The sequence below is a fragment of the Phasianus colchicus genome, chromosome 8, assembly GCF_987193195.1.
Source record: "Phasianus colchicus chromosome 8, bPhaCol1.hap1.1, whole genome shotgun sequence".
NCBI classification, from domain to species: domain Eukaryota; kingdom Metazoa; phylum Chordata; class Aves; order Galliformes; family Phasianidae; genus Phasianus; species Phasianus colchicus.
In genome coordinates this window covers 16,486,035-16,509,892 of record NC_143443.1, presented here as the reverse complement: position 1 = coordinate 16,509,892, position 23,858 = coordinate 16,486,035, and the positions used below count along the sequence as shown (strand labels likewise).

The window sequence follows — 23,858 nt, the reverse complement described above, 5'->3', positions numbered from 1 at the left end:
ATCCTCTACATGTAGGATGGCTTCAATGACTTCATAAACAGCAGTATTCAAAAGAAAGTTTCACTGGGGGATTTTTCTTTCTTTCTTTTTTTTTTTTTTGGCAGGGAATGGGGGACAAAATATGTTGAGAGAAAAAGAATGAAATCAAACAGATTAAGACAGAACATCCACTACTCCCTCCCACGGAAATCTCATTTGCATGAATAGGGCAGCCAGAATACGCACATTTTTCTCAGCAGCACAGGTTGGCAGGAGCAAGAGAGGGCTCATGCAGCCACCCTTCATGCTTTCATCCTGAAGAACCCAGGTACCTGAGGTCCTATGACCCAATGCTGGTCCTTCCCAGAAGGGCGATGTGGGATAGGGTCCAGAAAATTCTGGGCTGAAGTAGTGGGGTAAATGGCCATTAAATGTAGAATCCTGCTCTTGCCCAGAACGATTCAATAGCAGCAACAGTTGACAGGTCAATGTGGATGGCTTCTTAATAGCCCCACGGATCACCCTTTGATGACTGAACAGTTGCATAAGTTGGCAGACTGGCTTTTTTGGAAAGGTTTCAGGAAGGCAAAAATAAAAGGGGAAACATCCAGACAGGTGACTAGCTAAGGGGACATACTGACTGTAACTAAAGCAGAATCAGGGAAGATGAGGATGACTGAAATTAGGTGGTGAGAAATGGTCTAGAACTGAAGGGAATAACATAGGACAGAATCAGTGGGAGAAGAAAGAAAAAGAAGAGGAGAGCATCACTAAAAAATGACAGAACAAAAAGTTTATATATCGAACTTAATCTGCTTACATGGTGGCAACCCTCCTACTACCCTCCCCTTCTTTCTTTTTAAAGAATAGATTTGTGAAAATTTGTACCAAGAGTAATCTAATACAATACACTTTCTGCTACTTTTGCAGACCATATAAATAATACTCCACCAGCATTTTTATTTTTGGTTTTTCAGTAATCTTTGGATCAATGTGAATTTTGTTTCCTCACCACTCTCCAATTCTGCTCCAACTTTCCCTTCTTTCTCACACTCTACTGAGGACTATTACCAGAACCTACAGTGCTAAGTATTTGCTAAAAGGTTAGAAGGATCTTCAAGCTATCTAAAACCATAGATTACAGTTACTTGAACCTCTGCTAAGAATAAAAAAAAAGTCTTGAAAAAAACTTTAAGATATTTTTTTCAGTTTGTAATGTGAAACGCTTGTACCATAGATTGTTTCAAATGAACCAAAGATGTCTAAGTGTCACAAGATGTAACAGCAACTACTTCCCAACCAGAAGGACACAGTGGTGTGTTAGCTACTGACCCTGCTGCAACCAACAGTTGCTGATTCAACAGTTATTCCTCTTAGAAAGTCTTTAAAAGAACAATAAAGTAACTGCAAATGGATTTAGTAGGTCATATTTCTGATGCTTGAGAAGCGTGTCCTTAACTCATGCACTGCTTTTTCAGAAGTGAAGTTAGTACTGCATGCAGAAGCAAGCTGACTGAGATCACTGGCCATGAGTAATACAGATCTAAGCTTGCAAACTTCCAGTTCATTTCTTTTCCGCAAGAGAGTCTTCAGGCAGACTCTGCAGCTGCCTGAAGGAATATGAAGACAGACTCTCTTCCAACTGTATGTTCTCACTTGTCTCCATAGCACAGGCAGGAAATCATCTTATGCTCCTCCCTGGTGCAGAATATACTGCTATATACTGCCAAAACACACGTACATAGGAAGTCCTCGGTTCTCAAGTATGGGAGACTCCTGGTGAGAGAAATACCTTTCCCAGGCAGCTGCAACTCCTGAAACAAACTGCCCACGGATGAGTAAGTAGTACACACATCACTTACCAAACTGTACAATGGTAGTGCACAACAAACTCCAAATTCCAGAATTTTATGTGACTAAGAGAGCAGGTAAATAGTGGATAACAGAAATAGTGTGTAAATTTTTGCCTGGCTAGATAAAAGCCAGCCATCCACTTAAAATTATGCTAATCTTTGGGATTACAATGGTTAACTGCAAACCAAAATCATACAGGATAATAAACATTGTTCACTAGTCTGTTATGGGTTGCATAAAAAGAGATTATTCACTGAGTTCCACTGTAGTCATCATTTAATGACAATGATTACTGCGATACAAATTTATCTGCTACCTGTGTCCCTGCTGCTTTGAGAAGCTGCATCATTGTCCACGTTGTAAATGACCGTTCCCTGTGAGTCAGATGAGAAGTGACTGACCACAGACTCATGGTGTGCCTGTTTGTAAGGATAGCTGTCAGTAGAGGAATCTGTTCTGGTATCACTTGAGATGGAAGGTTCTCTCCCTAGAAAAGAAAGTAATGTCAAATTTCAATTTCTTGTGGCTAATTAAAGAGTTATGTGAGGCAAAAAAAAGAACAAGAAGAGAGGAAAACTACACGTAAGTTAACTCAAGAAGTAGAGGACCAAACATATAAACAGAGATTCCAGAACACTTGATCTTACAGAAAAGGTTCTTTTCTGTGAGAGGATGAAAAGGGTGTCATACAACCTTAAAATCTTTATTTCTATTCTCTCTGATTACTCTGGATTTTTTCAAATCTACTTATTATGCAAAATTAAACTATGTCCTTTGGACTGTTAAATACATGCTAGTACCACACTGAAATTCTTCTTTACTAAGTTTCAACTCTGTCAAGTGTAATTTAAGTATGAAATACACTGCCTCTGAAGAAGTCAAAGTTAAAAAAATTAGTCAAGTACAAAATATTAATAAAGATAACATGAACATAACAGATACAAAGTGTTAGTTATTATGACCTGTTATGAAACAAAAGCTTAATAGGTTGCTCTGAAAGTAACGCCTCCTATTTATTTCAGTGGAAACTACAACAGATACAAATAGTATATTAACACTAAACTTGGGTGCTTTGTATTTTGGTGAGAGAAAGCCCTGTGGCCATTGTTCTACTTAAGGCAAAATAATAGCTCTTACAGTCACAAGCTTCTCCCCAACTCCTTCCTGGTTAAAAATCTTATTCATCTAAAGAAATAAAGAACGCAGCCATTATACATTAGGTAACAGCCAAAAGAAAGAAAGGTGAATGTAGGAAAAAGGAATTGTGCTGTGGAGCTGAGTACAAGAGTACAATCTGTAAACTGAAATCTTCGCTCAACAGAAAATCATTGAATCATAGAATCCTCAGAGTTGGAAGGGACCTCTGAGGGCCATCTACACCAACTCCCCTACAATGAACAGGGTCATCACAGCCAGATCCGACTACCCAGGGTCTGATCCAGCCTCGCCTTGAAAGTCTCCAGAGACAGGGCATCAAAACCACACCTCTGGGCAACCTGCTCCAACACATCACCGCCCTCACTGCAAGACTTTTTCCTTCAGCCTCTATCTACCCTCCACGAGCTTGAAGCCATTTTCCCTTGTTATATCATCACGGATCCTGCCAAAGAGTCTGTCCCCTTCTTTCCTGTACCTGCCCTTTAGATACTGAAAGCCTTCTCCAGTCTGAACAGCTCTCTGTCCGTCCTCATAGGAGAAGCATTCCTTTCTGTGGATCATTTTTGTGGCCCTTCTCAGGACACACTCCAACAGATCCATGTGTCTCCCATATGGAGGAGTCCACAACTGGACAAGGTACTCCAGGTAAGATGTCACCAGAAGAGTAGAGGGGCAGGATCACTTTCCTCTCCCTGCTGGCCATGCTTCTTTTGATTCAAAATCCAAAACATTAAGATGAACTGTTCAGATTTCATTACAGAACATTTCGTATCAGTATCTCTGATAATCTTCCCTCCATAATTTGTGGTATCATATCTTAATGTGAAATTTTAGATACAATATTTCAGTTCAGAAGAACCTGTAATTACACTCAGAAACAAAACGCTTTCCCAAAAAGCTATACTGGGATAGAAAAGTCGGAGTATCAACAAGGTTGAAAAAGAAGAAAAAAGAATAAACCCATTTATGGATAGGAAAATGTGTAGCATATGTTTTTTTTCCTGGAACATCAACCTACAGTATCTCATAAAATTTTTCAAAACCTTTGCATTGATGTTGACTACTGCAGAATTTTGTTGAACATGGGTAAGTGTGAATGAGAGATTCACCAAGTTTTCTGGAATCAAAGAACAGGTTACTCATCATAACCTTCTGAGTTCTATCTGAAAGGAAACACCTTTTCAAATTTTTATATGTATGTATTTTTATACTTAGCTTCCTGAAGTTGTTTTAGAACATAATAATATTAGATATTGAAGAGACACTGAGCAGAAGGATTCACAATGTTTTTACTGGAGACCAAGCAGCAGAACCACAAGGCCTGTTTACAGCATACATCAATCTGATGCTTGTAGAGGTGCTCACAACTGATGGATAGCAGCGAAGGGCCTTTCCCCAACCCAGGCTCCCTGGTTCTCTTCAGAACAGGAAGATATATTTATAAATTGAAAGACATCTTGTCAAGTGAGAAGTAAAGGTTTTCTTAACAGCTTTTATTAGCATTTATTTTAAGAAGAGTTGGAGATTTGTTTCATTACTACCAGACCATCAATATATAACTAAGGAGAGAGCACATGTTCTCTACTGATTTACTGATTAGGAAGCATAAAGCTAGATATTGTCCGTGAAAACTATAAAACATTCTTAGAATTACAGATGTAAAAATAGGCTAAAAACCCAGGAAAAAGCTGTATTTCTGGTTTTGGCTTTACCTTGTTATTCCTGACAACCAGTAAATCCTTCTAATATAAAATATTCTCTGCAACCATCCAAAAACAGAAACAATTTTCTTTACTAAGCCATTATTGTATAAACTTAAACCCTGTTTCTTAAACCCTGTTTTTAGTCTTCACCTCATCTGGATTGCAATTGCACATTTTTCTCAGAATATATCTATTGCTCATAAATTATACTACTGTAGGCTGAAGTCTTACTTTAACATCCAAAATCATCCAGAAATTCAGTAATCCAGCAGCCCAGCACACCACTAACAATACATAGAGCAGAACAAGTTATCACCTCTGAAGCAACTTATTTGGACACACCTTTCTAATTCAATGGACTGCCTCCATTACACAGAATTCAGGAAGTAGAAATGCATTAATGGCATCTTCAATGTTAACTCTTACATATCTACAGTTGTAATTTTTTATTTATTTATTTTAATGAAAAAGGAATCAAGTAAACATCACCTACATGCATAAGTCTTTGCCAATCCCTTCAGTTTCCCACAAATCAGTCTGTATCTCATATGTTACTTTAAAAAAGACAAGCCAAAGGTTGATAATTGCACTGATCCTTTCCCTCTCTTCCTACCATCCCCAGTATTTCTTCTCCTTTCCCTCAGATTCTTTCACCATCCCAACAAAGGATGCATTTGTGACGTTTCCTTAATGTTTCCTTTCCCTAACTTCCCTCCCAAGCTTAATTCTGCAGCTTCCTTTGACTGGAATGATTTTATCATTCCTTTCCTGATAGAACTACTGATGGATTTATGAATTCAGCCCATGAATTCATCAGTTATTGTTCCTCTCTACAGCCACTTCACAACAAACCCTTCAGTTCTTTTTTCCATCTTTTCTCTAACTTTTATTTTTATGCTTAAAAGATTGCTATCCGCTGGAAGAGAAGTTCGAAGGTAAAATACTGTAAATCCTCCTCAGAATTCTAGATCAGCTTTGAAAAGTAACAAACGCTAACAGAAACACACTCAAAACAAAATAAAAACTTTTCACACACAGCACTACAGAGTGAAGAAATAAACATGCAGTCCAGAGCGTTTACCTGAGTCTTCACTATCATAGCAAGTCCTACTATATTGCTGCAAATCCACTTGAGGGGGCAAGTCTTGTGTTGATACTGGAGTTCCTCGTGGATCAGCATACAACAGCAGTAAAGGCTGATAATGACCTTTAATACACTTTGTCACAACATCTTTCCATTTTGGACCAATCTGAATTAACAACAACAAAAAATATTAAGACAACTTTGTCATAATTTTCTACAATAAGGACTCTTCCCCCCCCCCCCTCTTTTTTTTTATTGACATTCTTCAACTCCTTCCACATCCAGTACTGAAGAAGACACATCAAGACTGCTAGCCACAAGTTGAAAAATACTTCAAAAAGAACATTACTTCTAAAATCTAACTGCAAGCAAACTATCTCTTAAAACTGGCATTTCCATTCCTCTGAGACTCAGCTTATTTGAAAAGAAAACTATCACTTACAGCATCAGCTGGTCAAGAACACATTTGGAACACAGTGGAACCAGCTCAGCTAAAACCAAGATATTCACCATTTTTGACTAAACAAACAATTTTTGCTAAAAGTATAACTACAAAAATAATCCTTCCCTTTCAGAGGGTTTGGTTTCTTTGTTGTTACTGGGTTTTTTTGTTTTGTTTTAGCAAAAATCTGTTCATCCCTTCAAACATTCGAACTTTGCATCAGTCCAAACAAAAGACCAGCTAACAAAGCTCTTCAATCCTTCCACCACCATAAACAAAATGAACAGTAAGCAAAAAAATTACATCTCCAGCGTGACAGCAAATTTAAGTCAATGCTAACCACTGTGGAGTGTGAACCTCTTCTGCTGCTAAAACAAACTCCACAGCATTTTTGAAAAATGAGGTAATTATCATCACCAAATCATCTCAGAAATATTCCTCATATACAAATACAGACTTTAATAAATGCACTGAACATCTTTTCTAAAAAAAAAACTGCTCCATACACAGTTAACTCAACTAAAGCACTGCAATACCTATCATTGGCAGTTTTGTTGCAGACAAATGTGACTGAGAACAAATGGAAGGATTAGTTTTCCCTTTGAGACTGTGCTTGGCCATGACTACAGGAGAAAATTTTCCTCTCTCATGTTAGAGCCTCTATGACAAGAAGGAATAAAAGGAAAGTGGTGTGAAATAAAGTAAAACAAACTAATGCGATGTAGTAGCACTGTACTAAGATCCAAGCACTAGTATATGGAATGTCAAGGACTTCATGATTGGTGAAAAGAAAATAAAGGAACAAACAAGAGGAAAACTTGTTGTTGGCAACAACTACTGGGAAAGATTGGCATCTAGATAGTTCAATGAACAACCCCAAAAGCCCTCACTAAGTAGCAATATTGGTCCTCAGCAATGGAAAGAGAAGCACGTTAGCCTTATGCACAAACAATAGGGTTTCAAAAAACATGAAAGCAAGAACATCAGCCAACACAACAAAACTACGAATGAGGTGCTTCTGAGATTTCTGGAATGCTTTTCCAAGAACGCTTTACTTTACTCATGAAAAGGTACAAAGCTACAGGTTTTGAGTGGGAAAATAGATTAAATTTCTCAAAATCTTTAAAGATCAGTAAGAATTTGTACACAAGTAGTTAGCAAATTTCAAAATGTTTTTCTAAACATTGTTTTCTTACCTCTTTGACATGAGCATCATCAAAGTACATCCATTTACGAATTTTAGTTTGGAAGAAGAAAGTAGAGTAATGTTTTCCATAGTAACAAATCATTCCCACCAAATACAGCTCTGAGTGTTTTGCTCTGTCATCAGTTACTCTGAAGAAGAGCTTCAAGAAGGGAGATAAGGAAATTGAAAGTCAAAAATCAATAACATAACACAGCATTTTACATATTGCCTTCTGTTTGAAGACCATAAGGTACTATGAAGAAGCATCAGTTGTTTTTACTTCAAGAGACAGAACATAAGACAACAAGGACCGAAGTAATTAACCAACATTCAAGCAAAAATAGAGACATAAACCACAAACAGACTATGAACCGAGCAGGTGCTCAAGAATCAAGTCAGTCTTGGAGACTCTAAAAATCTATAGAAGCAAAACTGTGCACTGAAAGAAATTACCCACATATTCTCTGTGTTATGCTTGCTGATTCTATGAGATACTATTTAAATCTGTTATTTCCTCTTTACTTTGTAGAAACGATGCAGCTCTGACACTAAGCAGCTGGCATTTATTTTTTGACTCAAGCAGACTTCAATTTATGATAATATCATATAAAAGATGAAATGAACTTATCAGCAGGTCAAAAGAAGTTTTCCCACACAAAAACCTGTCCTCTCGTATTAATTGATCACGTTCTATTTAAAAATATACTGCAGCCATTTTTAGAGCACTTAGTGCTTTACTGTACAAGTACTGCACTTTGTGTACAACCACATTTCCATTAACTTGCTCTGATTTTAACTATTTTAATACAGTATCTCAGTGCTACAGTAGGACACAGCTACAATTCAGTATATACACAACTCAGCACTAAAACATCATCTAATTTAGATTAAGTAAATCCTCTAAAAGACAAATCCTATGGATGCTGTGCACTACTTAATTTAACCTATCAGTGAATCAAACGTCAGCCATCATCTCTGAGACTGCTCAGTTTTAAGTAACTCCTAAGCATTACAACTATACTTCTAAATTAAAAGGATAAATAGTTAAATAACCATAAACCATATTTTACCTTCATAAGTAATAGAAATAAACTTCTGCTCTTCAAAGTGAAAAGTGTACAGATGTATTTTAATAAAAATCTGCACAAATCACAACCTAAAATTCCCTTATACATGTTTTTATTCAGACAAGCTGTTCTTTGGAGTTTATTTTTCTTATTTTCAAGAGCCATACACAATAACTTAATAAAGTTGAGAATGAAACTATAACAGTACTTTCATAGTTTTTGATAAGCATTTGGAAGCAGATCAGATCTTTGGATCTGCCCTCTATTTATAGAAGCTAAAAAGCAACTTCTTATTTATTATTATTCAATCCATTACTATGAATTATTTTGAGAAAAGTTGTGCATTTTGAATGCATAGGTCCCTCTGAAAGTAATGTTTCTCACTTATTCCCATGAAAACCATAGCAAGTGCAAAAATGATAACACTCTGATAGAGCAAATTCTCAGCTACAAAGCACTGTTTTTCAACATAGTCACTACCATTAGCTGTGCATTTTCTCCAGCAACAAAGAGGAGCCTGCATTCTGCATCCTAAAAATCTGCACCAGAGGAGGTGACCCACTGTCACTGTTGCCACTGCCTCACTGTGTCATATCCACTGTTTGGTCACCATAAACATTCAACAAGCATTGATGAATGACAGAATGATGGAGGAATTCAGTGACATGTCTTTGCTCTACATGCATTTCCATATCAGACATCATTGTGTCAGACTACCCCTCTTCTGCCATCTGTCACACAGCAACAAAATGTAACAGAATATCAACAGGAAGGTTCAGCCTCTACTGTCATACCACCCACATCTGCCTCTGACATTGTGGGCCAACAACAGGAGGCATTACTTTCAGAGCAGACCTCATATGAAATACTCACATCTCCCAGTTTAAGGCAAGTGCCCAGGCTGTGGATAACATCCTCAGCCAGATCAGAGTGGTCTGAATCCCAAACCAGGCCAATGGTGATGATCTGTGGAGAGTTCATCAGCACACGACGAATACGTATCTTTTCCCCACAGTTACTCTGAAAATTTAAATAAAACATGGAAAATAAATCTGCTTATTGTAATGTTAGTGCTAGGCATTAAGAAGTACAAATTTCAATAATGCAGTTGCCACTGCAGATCTTCATTGCTTATTTCTTGTTTTGTTTTCCTTTTTTTCTTTTTAATACAGCTATCTCTACGTATCAACCAGCCATTTCCCCCATTCTCTAGCCAGAGCATTTGTCAGAGATAAGCTTGCTTTTGAAGTTAACACATTTCTCAGTGGTTCTTCTGATCCATTATCTGTTGGAATTATAGGCATCTTTAAAGCATCATGAAAAAAACCCCACCATCTGAATTAAGAGATTATCACTGTAATTCTACGAAGCAGAGTGTTATCTTTTTATTTTCGGGACAACTTCGATGAAGTCTCATTAGAGCACTCACTTTCCCCCTGGGGTGGGTCACAGAAAAAACGATCCCAGAAAGAAAGCATCTGCAAAATGAGAAGTTTCTCATCACTATGGGGAACAGTTTCTGAATTTAATATTCTCATTTCTGACACTACAAGTCTGGAAATGATCATAAGGAGCTCCTTCCTGACAACAGTTTAGAAAGTTAACCAAGTGCATGTGTGGTTGTGGGCTTTTTTTTTTTCATTCCAGATAGAAAGTTAGAAGATTATGACGCTTCCACGTAGATATCAGACATTTATATCAAAGATCACTACATACACATTTTGCAACAGACATTCAAAGTACAAGCAATTCTGTGGATTATCTCAACAAACAGAACGAAAAACCAACTATCTTACTCTCAAATAGTCATCATCTTTGCTCCTCCTGCCAACATGAGCATTTTTGAAAGACAGGAATAATACAAAATCCTAATAAGTCATGCTAGTGAAGCTTCTAGTAGTCCAGCCTTAGCTAAACATCAGTAAGAATGCTTCCCAAATAAACTAAGAAAGGGTCAGCAAGAGCTGGCAAGCAAATTCACCCAGCTGTTTATTTCCAGTTACAAACCAGTTCATCTTCAAAAAGAACAGTCTCAATGTTTCTACTAAATAACCATGTTTTAGTAATTAAATATCCTAAGACTTTTGTTGTTGTTTAAAACATGAGCATCTTCATTTCCTTTACTGAGATAAATAAAACCACATATTCACCAATATCTCCTAAAAAAAGAATTTAATATTTGAATGGAGACTAAAAAATGAATGTTTCAAAGTTAGAAGCTACAGAGGGCTGGTGGGGAGGGAGATAGTCATAGAATGGAAATGTGTACAGCAGCCCCAGGGAATGGACACACAAGCCATTCCTGCTAGAGCCTGTACTGCTAAGCTTCAGACTCATGAGGCACTGAACAGTAGCATTACACAAAGCAACAATTATGCAGCTATTCCCTGCCCAAAGTATTAATCAATATGTAAAGAAGTTTGATGATGGCTCTTACATATTTATTTAAAGCTCTGGATCTGAATGTACCCAAATTAAAAGATAGAAGATATCAAACTTGTTTTAGAACCAAATCAAAGCTTTACGATTTGAAGGGGAAAAAGTTAGTTTTACATAAAACCATTTTTATTTTTCTTAAGCTAATTGCTGTATGCATTTATAATTCAGTCAGATTGTTAGATTTTTTACTGTGTAGCAGTAAGCATTTTTAGGCAGTAACATTTTTAAGAACAGCATCCTATGATTATCAACTTAGCATATACAGTAATTGTTTTTAAAAGATTACGTCCCAGTTAAATGCAGACCATCACACATTTTTTGGTCAGCATCTCCCATACTCCGAACAGTATACCTCATTCAGAAATTTGAAACAATACTTCTTCAGATTTCCTGTGATGGTGCCTGCCTTTGACAGAACCCTCGCAGATATATTGGCTAGCCTACAATCCCTCACCATTGGAATAACCTCTGACAATAATTAGTGGCTGTTCTTTTCTCTTCCCCTCTGATCAATTTTGGCTACACGATGCAAGTACAGTACCAATAGGAAAATTTATTCCAACTGAAAGGTTGTGAGGGAAGTCAAATGGAAGATTATCCAGGCAAAACAACTGACCTTCTACACACAGTTACAGTAACTGGTGCAGAAGTTCTACTACCTGTGTCACAGCATGGTACTACTGGGAAGATTCTTTAAGAAATAAGTACATCTTTTCTCATGCTCTTATTACAGACGGTACACACTGCTTTCATAGGAAAAAAAAAAATCACGAGAGAAACCGGATGAATTTCTGGAACACTCTTTTCTAGAAAGCCTAGCTAATCAAAACCACTGCCAACATACAGACCTCCCATAAAAAGATGAAACCCCCATGTTCTCTTTCACTTCTGTTTCTTTAGTTAAGGAACTAAACTAAAGAAAGAGAAATTTCTTCATAGGATAAAAGAATAATTGCAGCTTCATACATTGGCATTGGAGGCTTTAAGAATCTTCAGTGAGGCACTCAGCATCAGCAGTTTTCTTTTTCTTCATTAAATAACTGAGAAGTACTGAATTCAAACCCAAAGAAAAATCTTGTCTATCCTTTTCCTTAACATTCCTTTGAACTAAATCTTGAAAAATGCTCATGAGTTAAAAAATACATACCAGTGTAATCTGTTAACTCTTCTGTCCTGTCTGCCCTGCTTGGAAGAAAACTAAACATACTAACCGGACAATTTCTCAGGTCTCCCATAGTGCTGGCATTCTGTAGTAGCTCTCCAAACATATCTGGAGTGGGTTTCTCACGTCTCTCCAGCATACAAATAGCTTGATTGCTTTAGCATAAAGGATAGAAAACAAATTTTAACAAAAACAGAAAAATACAAAACACATTAAGAGTGTTTCACTGAAAAGCTGAGAATCTTACATTGCACAACACTTTTTATATTTAAGGTTGTAGTACAGAAAAATCATATGATTAAAAATGCTCCCCTTCAGCAACCACATTAGTGAAGTAGCACAATGAAGCACGTCCTTACTGAGGTAACTACAGGTGAAAAATAGCACAGTATTCAATTATTTCAGCGTCCATGTTAAAAGTTAAAAGAATTCTTGTGTACTTACAAGAATACTAATGGCCTCAAGCTTAACATGTCTTAAAAGGTAAATAAACGTACTACTCTTTCGGGGCTTTTTTTTTTTAAATAACACACAACTCAACATTATTGAGATTTTTTAATATAAAGTATTAAATACAGTTTACATGACTATTTTGCTGCTCTTCTAATAAATGTCAGGTAGCAGCCACAAGAAGGAACAACATCTTGCTTTACATTATTCAACTAACAGTTCTCAAGACAACCTTTTGAGGCTAGGCCTCTCATGCAGGACAACAAATAAAGAGTTTTTCATCCCAGTCAAAATTTCAAGACAGAAACAAACAACAGTCTTGCCTCTAGTATGTTATGGCAGGTTTTAATTTAGCAGCAAGAATGAGAAAAATCAGTTTCCCTTTTCTACAATTCGTTCAGCAGAACTGTAACAGAGATAGAGCAGCAGCTCCTTTAATGAAAGGTCATGGCAATAAGCAACTAGAAAGACCAAGTATTATACCCATCTTTAGCACTGACAAGAAAGAGTAATCAAGGAACTAAGACTGGTCAATCTTGCTCTACTACCTGGGGAGACAATGGACCAAATATCCCTTTGGAAATCACCTTGTCATAAGAATGATAAGAAGGTGAATCACAACTGTCAGAAGATTTTCCACAGACAAGCTATGCATGACTAAGTTGACTAATTCCTATCATAAAAAGATAAGCTCTATTGACAAGAGGAGAACAGTGAGTTCTCATTTGGTCTCTAGCAAGACTTTTGAGTCTTCTACATCGTTCTTTGTGGCCAACCTGGGAGGTGTAGACTGCAAAGATAAACTCTCAGAAAGCTAACTGCATTCTGGGCTGTATCAAAGGAAGGGTGGACAGCAGAGTAAGGGAGATGACTGCCCCCCTCTGTTCTGCCCTAGGGAGGCTTCATCTGAACTACTTTGTCCAGGTATGGGGCCCCCAGCAAAAGAAAGATGCGGAATCATTGGAGCAGGTCCAGAGGAGGGCCAGAAAGATGACCAGAGGGCTGAAATGCCTCTCCTACAAAGAAAGGTTAAGGAAGCTGGGCTTGTTCAGTCTCGAGAAAAGAAGGCTTGTGGAGACCTCACTGCAGCTTTCCAGTACTTCAAAGGAGCTTATAAGCAGGAGGGAGACCAACTTTTTACAAGGTCTAATAGTGACAGGATAAGGGGGAGATAGTTTTAAACTAAACGAGGGGAGATATAGATGTTAGGGGTACATTTTTTACTCAGAGGATAGTGAGGCACTGGACCACGTTACCCAGATAAACTACAGATGCAGCTCCCTGGAGCAGACTCCCTGTAGGTGTTCAAGGCCAGGTTGCATGGGGCCCTGTGTAAACTGATCTAGTGCCTGATTTAGCAATTGGCAACCCTACTCATTACAGGGGGATGGAACTGGATGATTTTCAAGGTCCCTTCAAATCCAACCCATTGTATGAATACAAAGTGGACCAAAATCTAGCTGGAACTTCAGGCTCACAGAATCCCCAGTCAGTAGTGATGGATGCCAACAAAATTACTGGGCTTTAACATGCAAGTTGAGCAAAGTAATTGTTTTTCTCTATTCAGTAACCACAAGGACACATCCAGAGCATTGTGACCACTTTTACGAGCCCCCACTCCCTTCCCAGCACAACAGATATATGTTGAACTGGACTGGAATAAGTCCTGCAGAGAGTCAGGAAAGGGTTGGATATATGGGGAAAAAAGAAATAAAAATCACACTGAGGGGCAAAGTTCTGGAACAGCCAGTCCAGAGAGATAATGCAATTTCTGTCCTTGAACCTTTCCAAAACTCAGCTGCACAAAACTCAGAGCAGACTGATAAAGCTTTAAGTTAGCTCTGGTTTGAAAGGGAATATGGACTAAATAGAAAAGACACACTGAACCATGCCTAAGTTATTTTCTGTTCCACTAAACTCTCATGCCTTTTGCAGTGGTTATAAAGGCTCCACCAACTCTGAACAAATCATCTTCTGGACAATTAGCGTTATGAAGGTGAAGATCAAATGGCATCGGTAGCATAAATAAGTTCTCTTCCCCATAAAAAAAAACAACTGAACTCACCAAAGCGATGTTGTGGAGATATAATGTACCATCTGGATGAAAGGTAATGGGTCAGAAGTGGCACCACAGCTGGTACAAACACACTAAGGAGAAAAAGAGGAAGTATTGTATAGATAAAATTTTTTTTTGGTGGTCCAAAGCTACACATGTCTTCAGATTGAAACATGAGGCTGAGAAGTGGTGATTTGTATAAAACATGCATCATCTCACCTGTTCAAACAAGGTCATTGCAAACTTCTGATGCGAAACACAATGCGGTGCAGTGCAAATATCTTCCTTTGTCTCATCCGCAATGTGGAAGTGAATTCGCATTAACAGGTTTTCCTAGAAAGACAAGAAAGAATGAAAAAGTCCTTTCCAATGTAAAAGAAAATGGCACATCCAACTTCTAAATGCTACACCTAATAACCATGTATTTTATTTACTGGAACATCTGAAGATTCTGTCATTGATCACTCTGCCCAATAATCAAAAGTCAATGGATTTGACCAAACGGAGCAGATAGAACAGCTCCACAATTTTACATTGGTTGCTACCAAGTTCTACTCATCAGCACCAAGTAACCTTAAATCAATTTCTACACTACACAGGAGTTTCAAAATATGATAAATAATCTACATTAAATATGATAAATAATCTACATTAAATATGATAAATAATCTACATTAAATATGATAAATAATCTACATTCTATGAAAGAGGGGGAAAACTAATAAATGAAGAGGTAGATTAAGTTCCACATGAAACAAAAGCACTGAAAATTTTCTAGGCGATGCCATCTGTTTTAAATAAATCTGAGGACTTATTTTCCTCTCCTCACATTGCTAGCAATATTTAACTGGGACCAACAGCAGAAATCTGCCTCCTCTTCCAGCAGCACTTTTCACCACCAGCACTTTTCACCACCAGCATGCCTTGCACGGATATAGATTTGCAGCAATCAGGTCAAGATTAATTACTGGGCAAAACAGCTCTGTCCTAGTACAACTTCCCCTTAACTCAGGAATTTAAGGTCTTCTTTTGCTACTTAAACTAAATCTCTGCCTTTAGGGCAGAAAATGTTAAGTGAAAAGCTTTGGAATTATCTCTGCCTTAAAGCTTAACCTCAAAACAGAACTTCTACCAGTTTTAACTGCTTTTGTGCCAGTACAATTAACCTCACAAACATGACTGTGGTAACTTCTCATATAAAATGAGCTATTTAGATTAGATTTCTCAAGAAACAAACTGAATTTGAAGTTCCTATGTTGTACTACATACAGACTTCTGTACACGTGTTCAGCTGCACACAGATTTGACAAAGCTGTGTTGACAGTCTCCTATACAGGCTCATCTCTTTCGTTTCACTTTGAAGCTTTATTGTTACAATCTATTCCCATTTTGAGCAGGCCTATTAAACTATACTGTTTTTCTATACCATTACTCTGCAATAGTATTCCACAAACATAGAGTAGCTTGCGTTATCATAATTCCATTAGCAGTCCATTTAGTCTAAGAACTACAATAGTTCTATGAATTTATCACTTTACAACTGTCAAATTGGGCAGGTACAAGAAATGAAAGATTTAATATATCCACTCTGAATGGCATTCTGCCTGAGAGGAGTTTTACACTGCAGTAGTAAAACCAACATGTTTGTAATCACAGTGGGTCAAAACTAAGGATTTAAGATTTGCATGTTGACACCCCAAATCCTTTTATACTTTTGAGGTGATCCTTAAAACTAACATCCCAAATCACTCTTGCAGTGCCTACTGTATCAATAATATCACCAAAGTGAAGATAATAAAAGAGAACAAGTCTCAGTAAACATGTACAACCTTGTTCACAGAACTGTTAGCATAGAGTCCTGGCTGGTCAAAGCATCTTCAGTGAACAGTAACAGTCAAAATGGCACAAAAGTGAAGCAAGAACAAGAGAAGTCAGTGGTCCTGGCCACAGTATAATACAGAGTATTTTTTCAGTGCACAGCACTCCTTTAAGTACTACCTGAATAAACTTTACTTATTTGGTGCAACTTTTCTTCAAAAAGCTTAACAGTTCAGACCAGGTCTGCAATATAAAATTTTCTAAGGTATATCTGCTAAGAGAAATTTGGGAAGAGGAGGGCCAAGGCAGGAAGTGGCAGATCTTCACCAGGGTCTTTACCTATATAAAGATAAGCAAGCAACCCCAACTGACAATTTTGTTGGTGCTGACAAAGACTTTGCACTAATGACCAATTCTAAGTGTTTGCAGATGAGAAAGCTCAATTGCTTTCTTTGATTGAGAGCATTATGTTTGTGAAGTTTTAGTATCATACCCCGTATCAGAATTTTGAAAAGCATGGAGAGAATTTTTTATTATAAAAACAATTCCTATCAAACATATACTTGAGACTACAAGCAGAGTATACGTGAAGTTGAAATTTAAGTATGTAATATTGATGTTTCCATTTCAAAATCATTAGCGATAATTTTTAAAACAAACGTTGGTTCCCACACTGCACACCTAAAGCTTGGTGACTTCTTTTTGAGGACAGAAGTTCTATTGCAATTGGGGTAGGGAGCTGAACTGCGTAGTGGAAGAGTTTGCATCTATGCCTTCTGATCATCTTTCAGTCATACTCACAAAACATTCAGCAGCATCATCCATAATGCCCAGCTGGAACCGCTGCTCATCTTGAAATGTCTTTGCAAGAGCTGTGCGTAGGGCATCTGAAGGTAGCACTTTCTCACTGCTACATTGAAACTGGTTGAAGATACTCTAGTAAGAAAACAAACAAAAAGTTTAGCCACTGTATTTTCAAACACACGAGAAGCTTTAAACAAACAAGAAGCTTTTAATTCACATTGACCAAGCAATAAAGATATTTGTACTGTAAAGGAACTACAATAAAAAATCCTAGGGGTTTCTCCTTTGAAGATGTTATCTATCTTCCTGGTGCTTTCCTTCCTTTCCTTTCAAAGAACATAGAGGCAGAGAAGGGAGGGTTGGGAGCCCAGGGTTAGCTTTCCTGCATGATAATCATCCTTAGACCTTCCTCAACTTTGATTCCTGAAACAAATACAATGGATATAAAAACTTCTTCACTTTTTAGTCCTATTTTCTCAGCTTGACTTTCTAACTTCACATCAGTAGCATTCTTCCTACGCATGCTTTTTTCTTTCCTCTCTCAGTCATGGCTTTCCTAACTTCTTAGCCCATAGTGTGTTGTCTGCAATCTTTCAGAAATGCATTTACTTTAAATAAGCACGAATAGGTAAGAATCAGATGATGACTGGGTCAGCATAAGGACAGGAAAATGCATTACATGAACAGCAGCTCCTGTCTATGGCCAGCTGTTCAATTGCTTCCAGACACCTGTTATTTTCACACCTGTATATCTCACAGCTCATCTGGGTAATGACTTGCAACAAGTAGTCCTATAAAGAAGCATTATTATAATTGAAAGCATGAGTTATCTGTGTGAAAGTTCAACATATATTCCCAATTGAATGAGCCCCAACTTTTATTGTGTGCATAATCTCTAAAACATTTTCTGAATTAATTTTCATTGTGCCCTCCTACAAAAAAACAGGATAATATGGTACGCAAGCTCCTCAATAAGTGAAAAATTCTAGACCTTATTTTCAAACTGTTCTTACTCTGATTTTTATGACAAAAGAGTTTCTTCATCAGCATTGATCTCAAAATTTTATTTGCCTCTAAAACTTTCCACACAACTTTCTTAAAGATCACACAAAAAGCTTGTTATTACTGCAATTAAAACAATACCTTCAGTCGTTAACTACTTGGCTTTTCTGCCTTCTAGACAAGAGAATTGAGAAAGTTAGCTTCAAAGTGGTTTGTTGGCTTGGTTTTCTTTCCAATCTGTGATAAGAACCTGTAGCAGCATTCATTCCTGTTACTTCTCCCTTTAATTCCTGAAAGCTTCTCTCCAGCATACTTAGAACCAATATTCACTAGAAATAAATAACCTGAATCTTTCTCTCCTTTAACTGGTCTTATTTGCTTCTTATCAGGAAATGAACAGGTAAACTGGGACGTCTGCTTAAGTCAGCTGCTTTGAGGAAGATGAAAAAATACAGAATGTTCCAGTCACTGCACAGCCACACATACAAATCTGTGTCTGCTTCATTCCAGGCTATAGAGATGACAGAATTTATAATACTGACAGATTATCTCACACAGATGTAAAACATGCACCTCTCTTTACCGATATTTTTATTTTGGTAATGTTTCCAGTGTTGATTGATGGATGAGGGCCCATCATGCTGAAGACGAGTAGCTCTTCTGATACCGCGTTTATTAGAACATCAGATAATAACAAGGAAAGTTGTAATAAAGAGAAGGCTGTGAGGCAATTGAAGTCTCCCATCTCATGAGTTACAGACAATACCTTTCATCAGCTACCTTACATTTACATATATAAAGAATGAAAGAATATCCAAGCCGGTCCTTAACAGTCCCAATTCCAACTTCTGTCCCGCTGACAACAAAGCAAGTTTCTTGTTGTTGCATTAGTAGATTTTTCTCATTTCGGCAGACATTAAAAACAAAAGCAGTGAGAAACAATTCCACCCTATTTAAGCTCCTCCCTTTAAGGGACTTAAAAGCATCTTGAAGTAGTCACGACTGTGCTTCAGAAACATGTTCATTCTGGTTATCTTTGGTCTCACTTTATAGATCTGGAAACTGAGGCACTTGCCTAGTGGCTTAGCAAGCAACTGAGCAGCAGGGAACTGATGGACAGGTCATAGTTTGCCCCCAGGAGCTTTTGGCAGGAGGAGAATCAGCATAGGCTCCTCACGAGTTAAAAGCAGAAGCCACCAAGCAACCCTATTTCAAGAAAAAGCATACTTCACTTCTACCTGTAAAGTCCATAATAGTTAACATAAAAAGATTCAGAAACAAAAATGTGACCCTGATGATTATAAGCAGCTCTTTGAGTTTTCCAGAAGACCCTCCATTTTTAAATTTTTTTTGGCATCACAAAATAATTGCAGACTTCATGATCAAAAGCAAAGAACAAAGATTAAAAAAATCTTTTAGTAAGCATAACAGCCAAGAATGAGATCACAGTTACCATAATCTTAGAACAGAAATAATCTAGCAGCATTAAAGAATATCATAAAGAACTTTATTATGTAAAATCAAGCAGCAAAAGGCCCCAGTATTAGATAGAATACTTGGAATGGCATAGAGCACAATGGTATAGTATTCTTTAAATTCTGAAGATTAAAATGTCTTAAAAATGAGGAACAATCTTAAAGGCCAAATCTTTAAAGTCCTTTGAAACACACCACTTGTGTCTTGCAGGAAGCCCCCAAAAACACCTGAAATAGAGTCAAATGCACTTTGAACCCAGTGTTGTTGCTGGCTTTGCCTTTGTTTTTTTTATTAAGAAAAAGAGCAAAAAAAAAATACCTTTTCTTTGGGGGAGTTCTGAGCAAGATAGGGGAATTGTTTCCCCTTCTCCTTATTTTTCAAGACACATTCTTTGCTCACCTTTTCTTCAGAGCAGGTCTTTCTTGTCTCTCAGACTGAGATGGACAGGTGTGGCACTTCCTGCTGTTTCATCATTTTAAGTTATCTAAGCTGGATCTCTCTCCTTAATTTCAGATCTTGCCCTTGAGTTACACTGTTAGTCACTTACATACGTTCCCCACACAGGTCTGAAAGCCAGCTGGGCGCAGACCAGGAAAGCACTGCTGGTCCTGTTCCAGGAGTTTTCAGGACACCGTTTCTCCAAGTGCTTTTGGAGCTTAATGGAAGCTTCATACATGAAACATTCAAACTCTGTTCTCTTTCAAAAGCTTCTTCACCTGACAGTGAAAAGCTCATTAGTGTATTCACAGTGCTAATGTTGTCCCAAAATGGCCACATTCCAATACAGTTGAGAGTATCCTTAAAAGCCACAATATGAAAAAGACACTACTAAAAGCCTTTTGAACAAGAAAAGTCTTTCCTATTCTACCACTTTTCAGTATCTCCAAAGCAGCAGAACTGAAAAATGTATTTTTGTACACAGATATAAATATATCCAGGCTCAGCATAGAACAGAAGCAATTCCTAACATTGAATTAACAACAGGACTTGGAATTCTATACTAATGATCTGTTATTGGAATGTTGGAAATAGCCAATACAGAAGAGTACGAGCACGGGATTTATCAGACAAGATACATGTTTTCTAGTAACACTGCATTCCTGAGCCCTGTTTAAAAAAAAAGAGACTTATCTCTTTCTATCCCATCTCATTCTCTACAAACCTTCGAAGGTCTGGAAAGGGTGGCACAGACAACAGAATTAAGAAGCACAAACAGAATGTAACAGAAATAAATTGCTGAAGCCAATCAAGTTGAATCTGGTCCATGCCTAAGTACCATGTCAGGATCAGCTATATTCTTCACATAGTTGGTCTTCAGCCAGCTTGCTCAGAGGCATCCAAAACTGGTAATTCCTTAACCACTCCAGGCAATCTGCTCCAGAGCCTCATTTGGTTTATTACCATTCAAGTGGCTTTTTCTTAGTTTCTAACTGGAAGCTTCCTGTTATTTCTACAACAGGTTTGGGCTTTTGCAATCTGCCAGAACAGGGGGTTGCTGTGTCAGCGCTCTCCCAGAATAATCTCCTCTAGTTTGGGAAGTGTGGGAATCAGTACAAACTTTCTGAAGCTTCAAAGGAGAACAACTTACAGTTTGAGACAAAGAAACCTTGTTATGCAATTACTCAAGTTAAAACCTGGCTTTCTTCTTCAGAGTTCCAAAATTCACACACATTATCATAAAATGACTCATGCTTCATTTTGTTGGAGTATAAGACAGTCACTATTCTTTGAGGTAGTTCTGGGACTGATGTTTTAGATTTCTTATTTTCAAGACTGTGAAGCTGAAATAACTGCAAGTTCCCTTACTGTCCTCTAAAAGATCTGTTCCAAATTATCTCTAATAGTGCCTGCAATTCACTGTCTCCTTAGGAAAGAAGTATTCGATTTACTTGAGGTACATTGACATCTCCAATGTGTATCTGTCCAGATTGATGGAACAATCTTAGACTTTACAATAACTATTGAATCAGACCAGTGCCCATGCACTATAAATTTGAGTTCTGTTTTTGGCAGCTTTCTGAGAATCAACTATGCTCCTCCAGCACTGTGCAGAAGTTCCTTCTGAATGGAGACAGCACTGCATTCCTCCAAAATGCTTTACTATTCCCTGTGTTTAAAGTTTATCTTTTAGCAAAAACTCTCCTCTCCTGATGCAACTTCCTGTTCAGTAAACCAACATATAAAAAAAAAATCAATAAAAATGCTGGCTGCTAAATTCATGCTTCTCCCAACCAATCTCCTAAAGTCCCACCTACTGTATTTCCATTAGCTCCCATTTCTCTCCCACATTTCCTCATGTTATATTTGGCTTCACTAGTGTAAGTAATACTGGCCTTATTCGTCTCTTCAGATCACGTTCCAAACCTCCACGTCTGATAACAACCAACCTACACAATTTTTACAGTCTGATCTACATTGTTATTCATGCTGTTCCCTAAACATTAATGTCACCTTCCAATATGGATTTTGAAGTCATACATCACCTGGCTACTACCAAAAATCAAGTAAAAAGGCAATCATTAATTAGAAGCTTCATTTACCAGTCTATTAACTCAAGAAAGTGTTTTGCTGCTAACTACTTTTGCCTGGGAGTTAACTGCAAGTGCCAATTGAAAAAAAAGACAATAGATTTTATATAGATAGATAGATTGTACTCTGACTCTTTGCAATCAACTTCACTTAACGTCTCAACCTTGTAACAAATGTTCCGCAAGAAATCCCTACACTTCTAACAGGTGCCTCATCAGAACCACGCATCATTGCCATTCCATTTCTTTAAGCATTCCAATATCCTATTGTTCTCGGTTTTCACCTTTGAAAACAACAGTCTACACAGAAAATTCACATTCTTCCTGCTTTTGTTGCACATGACTAAATCACAAAAAAGAACAGCCCTTTTGGAATTTATCAATCAATAGAGTATTCTTCTTTGCAAACTACAAAAAACACCCTGTCCGATATCCTGGCACTACAGAGCTCCCAGTACAATCCCTGGAAGGAGAACAAACTCTCTGTGGCACACTCAGCACAGTGAACGGATTTCCCCCTTCCTGCTCCCTTCCAGCTGTGATAAACACACACCAAAGCAAAGGCATACTCTAGAAAAAGGAAAACATAACAGAATGAAGTAGACTTGAACATCAATGATAAATCAAAAAGCTGTTCCAATGTTACAGCAGGCAAATGGCATTGCAACAAAGATACCTACTTACCAAAAAAACCCCAACATTCTATAATGCTATAAAATCTTAAGGAACAATGTTTGGGATTCCAATACAGAGTCTGCAGCTCTCTTTTTTTTTTTTTTTTTTTTTTTTTACAGTTCTTGATGCAGTGTTCCTTCAAAGTGAACAACAAGCTTATGTCTGTAATTAACTCACAAACGCAGCCAGGTAGCTTAGCAAGTTTTAAAATAATTCTGCTTTAAGAAATTATGAAATGGATATCTCCAGGGGCACAAAACTAAGATGCGATTTGATACCCAATGACACATCACTGTCCTGTGATTGCTCTTTCTATAAATAAAATTATAAATAATATTTATGGAGATAGCTGAGCATTTACAGTAAATACTGTGCATGACATCAGAATCCCTAGAAACAGTTGCAGCAAGCCAAGCACGTATGAAAAAATAACTACTTTGGTGTTTTTCAAAGGCTAAATTTAGCCTAGTGGAGATTATCTTCCTCTAGAGTCACCAGGAAGAGAATGCTCCCCTTAAAGCAACTGTTCAAATTTGGGAAAGAGCGTGAACCCTCTCTGCCCAACACAGCAAGTATCCTGCCAAGGCAAGCTGGAAAGAAGGGGTGGGATGGAGACTCTTTTGCCCAGGTACTGCCCCCTTCCCAGGCTAGGCTGGAAGCAGAACATGCCAGCATGCTTTGGAGAAAAGCAAACATCCTGGCCCATCCTCACTCGGTCTGGGCAGAATCTCAGACAGGTCCACCTGGCAGCATGCAAGGCTAATTACCTCTCCCCAGACCCTAATAGGAGATTTTCGCATGGTATAGAGCTCCAAATTCTTGGCTTCCCACTGGATCCAGCCATATCTTCTCCCTCATCTTAGCAAAGCCTAAGGCAAGATTCAAGAGAAAGAGGATGTCAAAGACCTACAGGCTAAGTTGGCAATACCCTGGCAGGACAACAATTACAGGTTTCCAGTGCAGACAAGAAGACCA

The 23,858-nt window shown here is 37.8% G+C and overlaps 1 protein-coding gene across 7 annotated transcripts in view; it reads right to left on the bottom strand.

Annotated features, from left to right (window-relative positions):
* The window catches only part of USP54 (ubiquitin specific peptidase 54), a 97,016-nt gene that overhangs the window by 21,268 nt on the left and 51,890 nt on the right, over nt 1–23,858 (bottom strand). For all 7 annotated transcript variants that reach the window (XM_090145041.1, XM_031603037.2, XM_031603040.2 and 4 more), the window contains 8 exons: nt 17,200–17,334; nt 14,800–14,913; nt 14,590–14,672; nt 12,124–12,229; nt 9,347–9,493; nt 7,417–7,566; nt 5,776–5,944; nt 2,150–2,320 (listed from right to left, as the gene is read on the bottom strand). In XM_090145041.1, the coding sequence (XP_090001167.1) occupies nt 2,150–2,320; nt 5,776–5,944; nt 7,417–7,566; nt 9,347–9,493; nt 12,124–12,229; nt 14,590–14,672; nt 14,800–14,913; nt 17,200–17,334 (1,075 nt within the window). The remainder of the gene's footprint in view (nt 1–2,149; nt 2,321–5,775; nt 5,945–7,416; nt 7,567–9,346; nt 9,494–12,123; nt 12,230–14,589; nt 14,673–14,799; nt 14,914–17,199; nt 17,335–23,858) is intronic.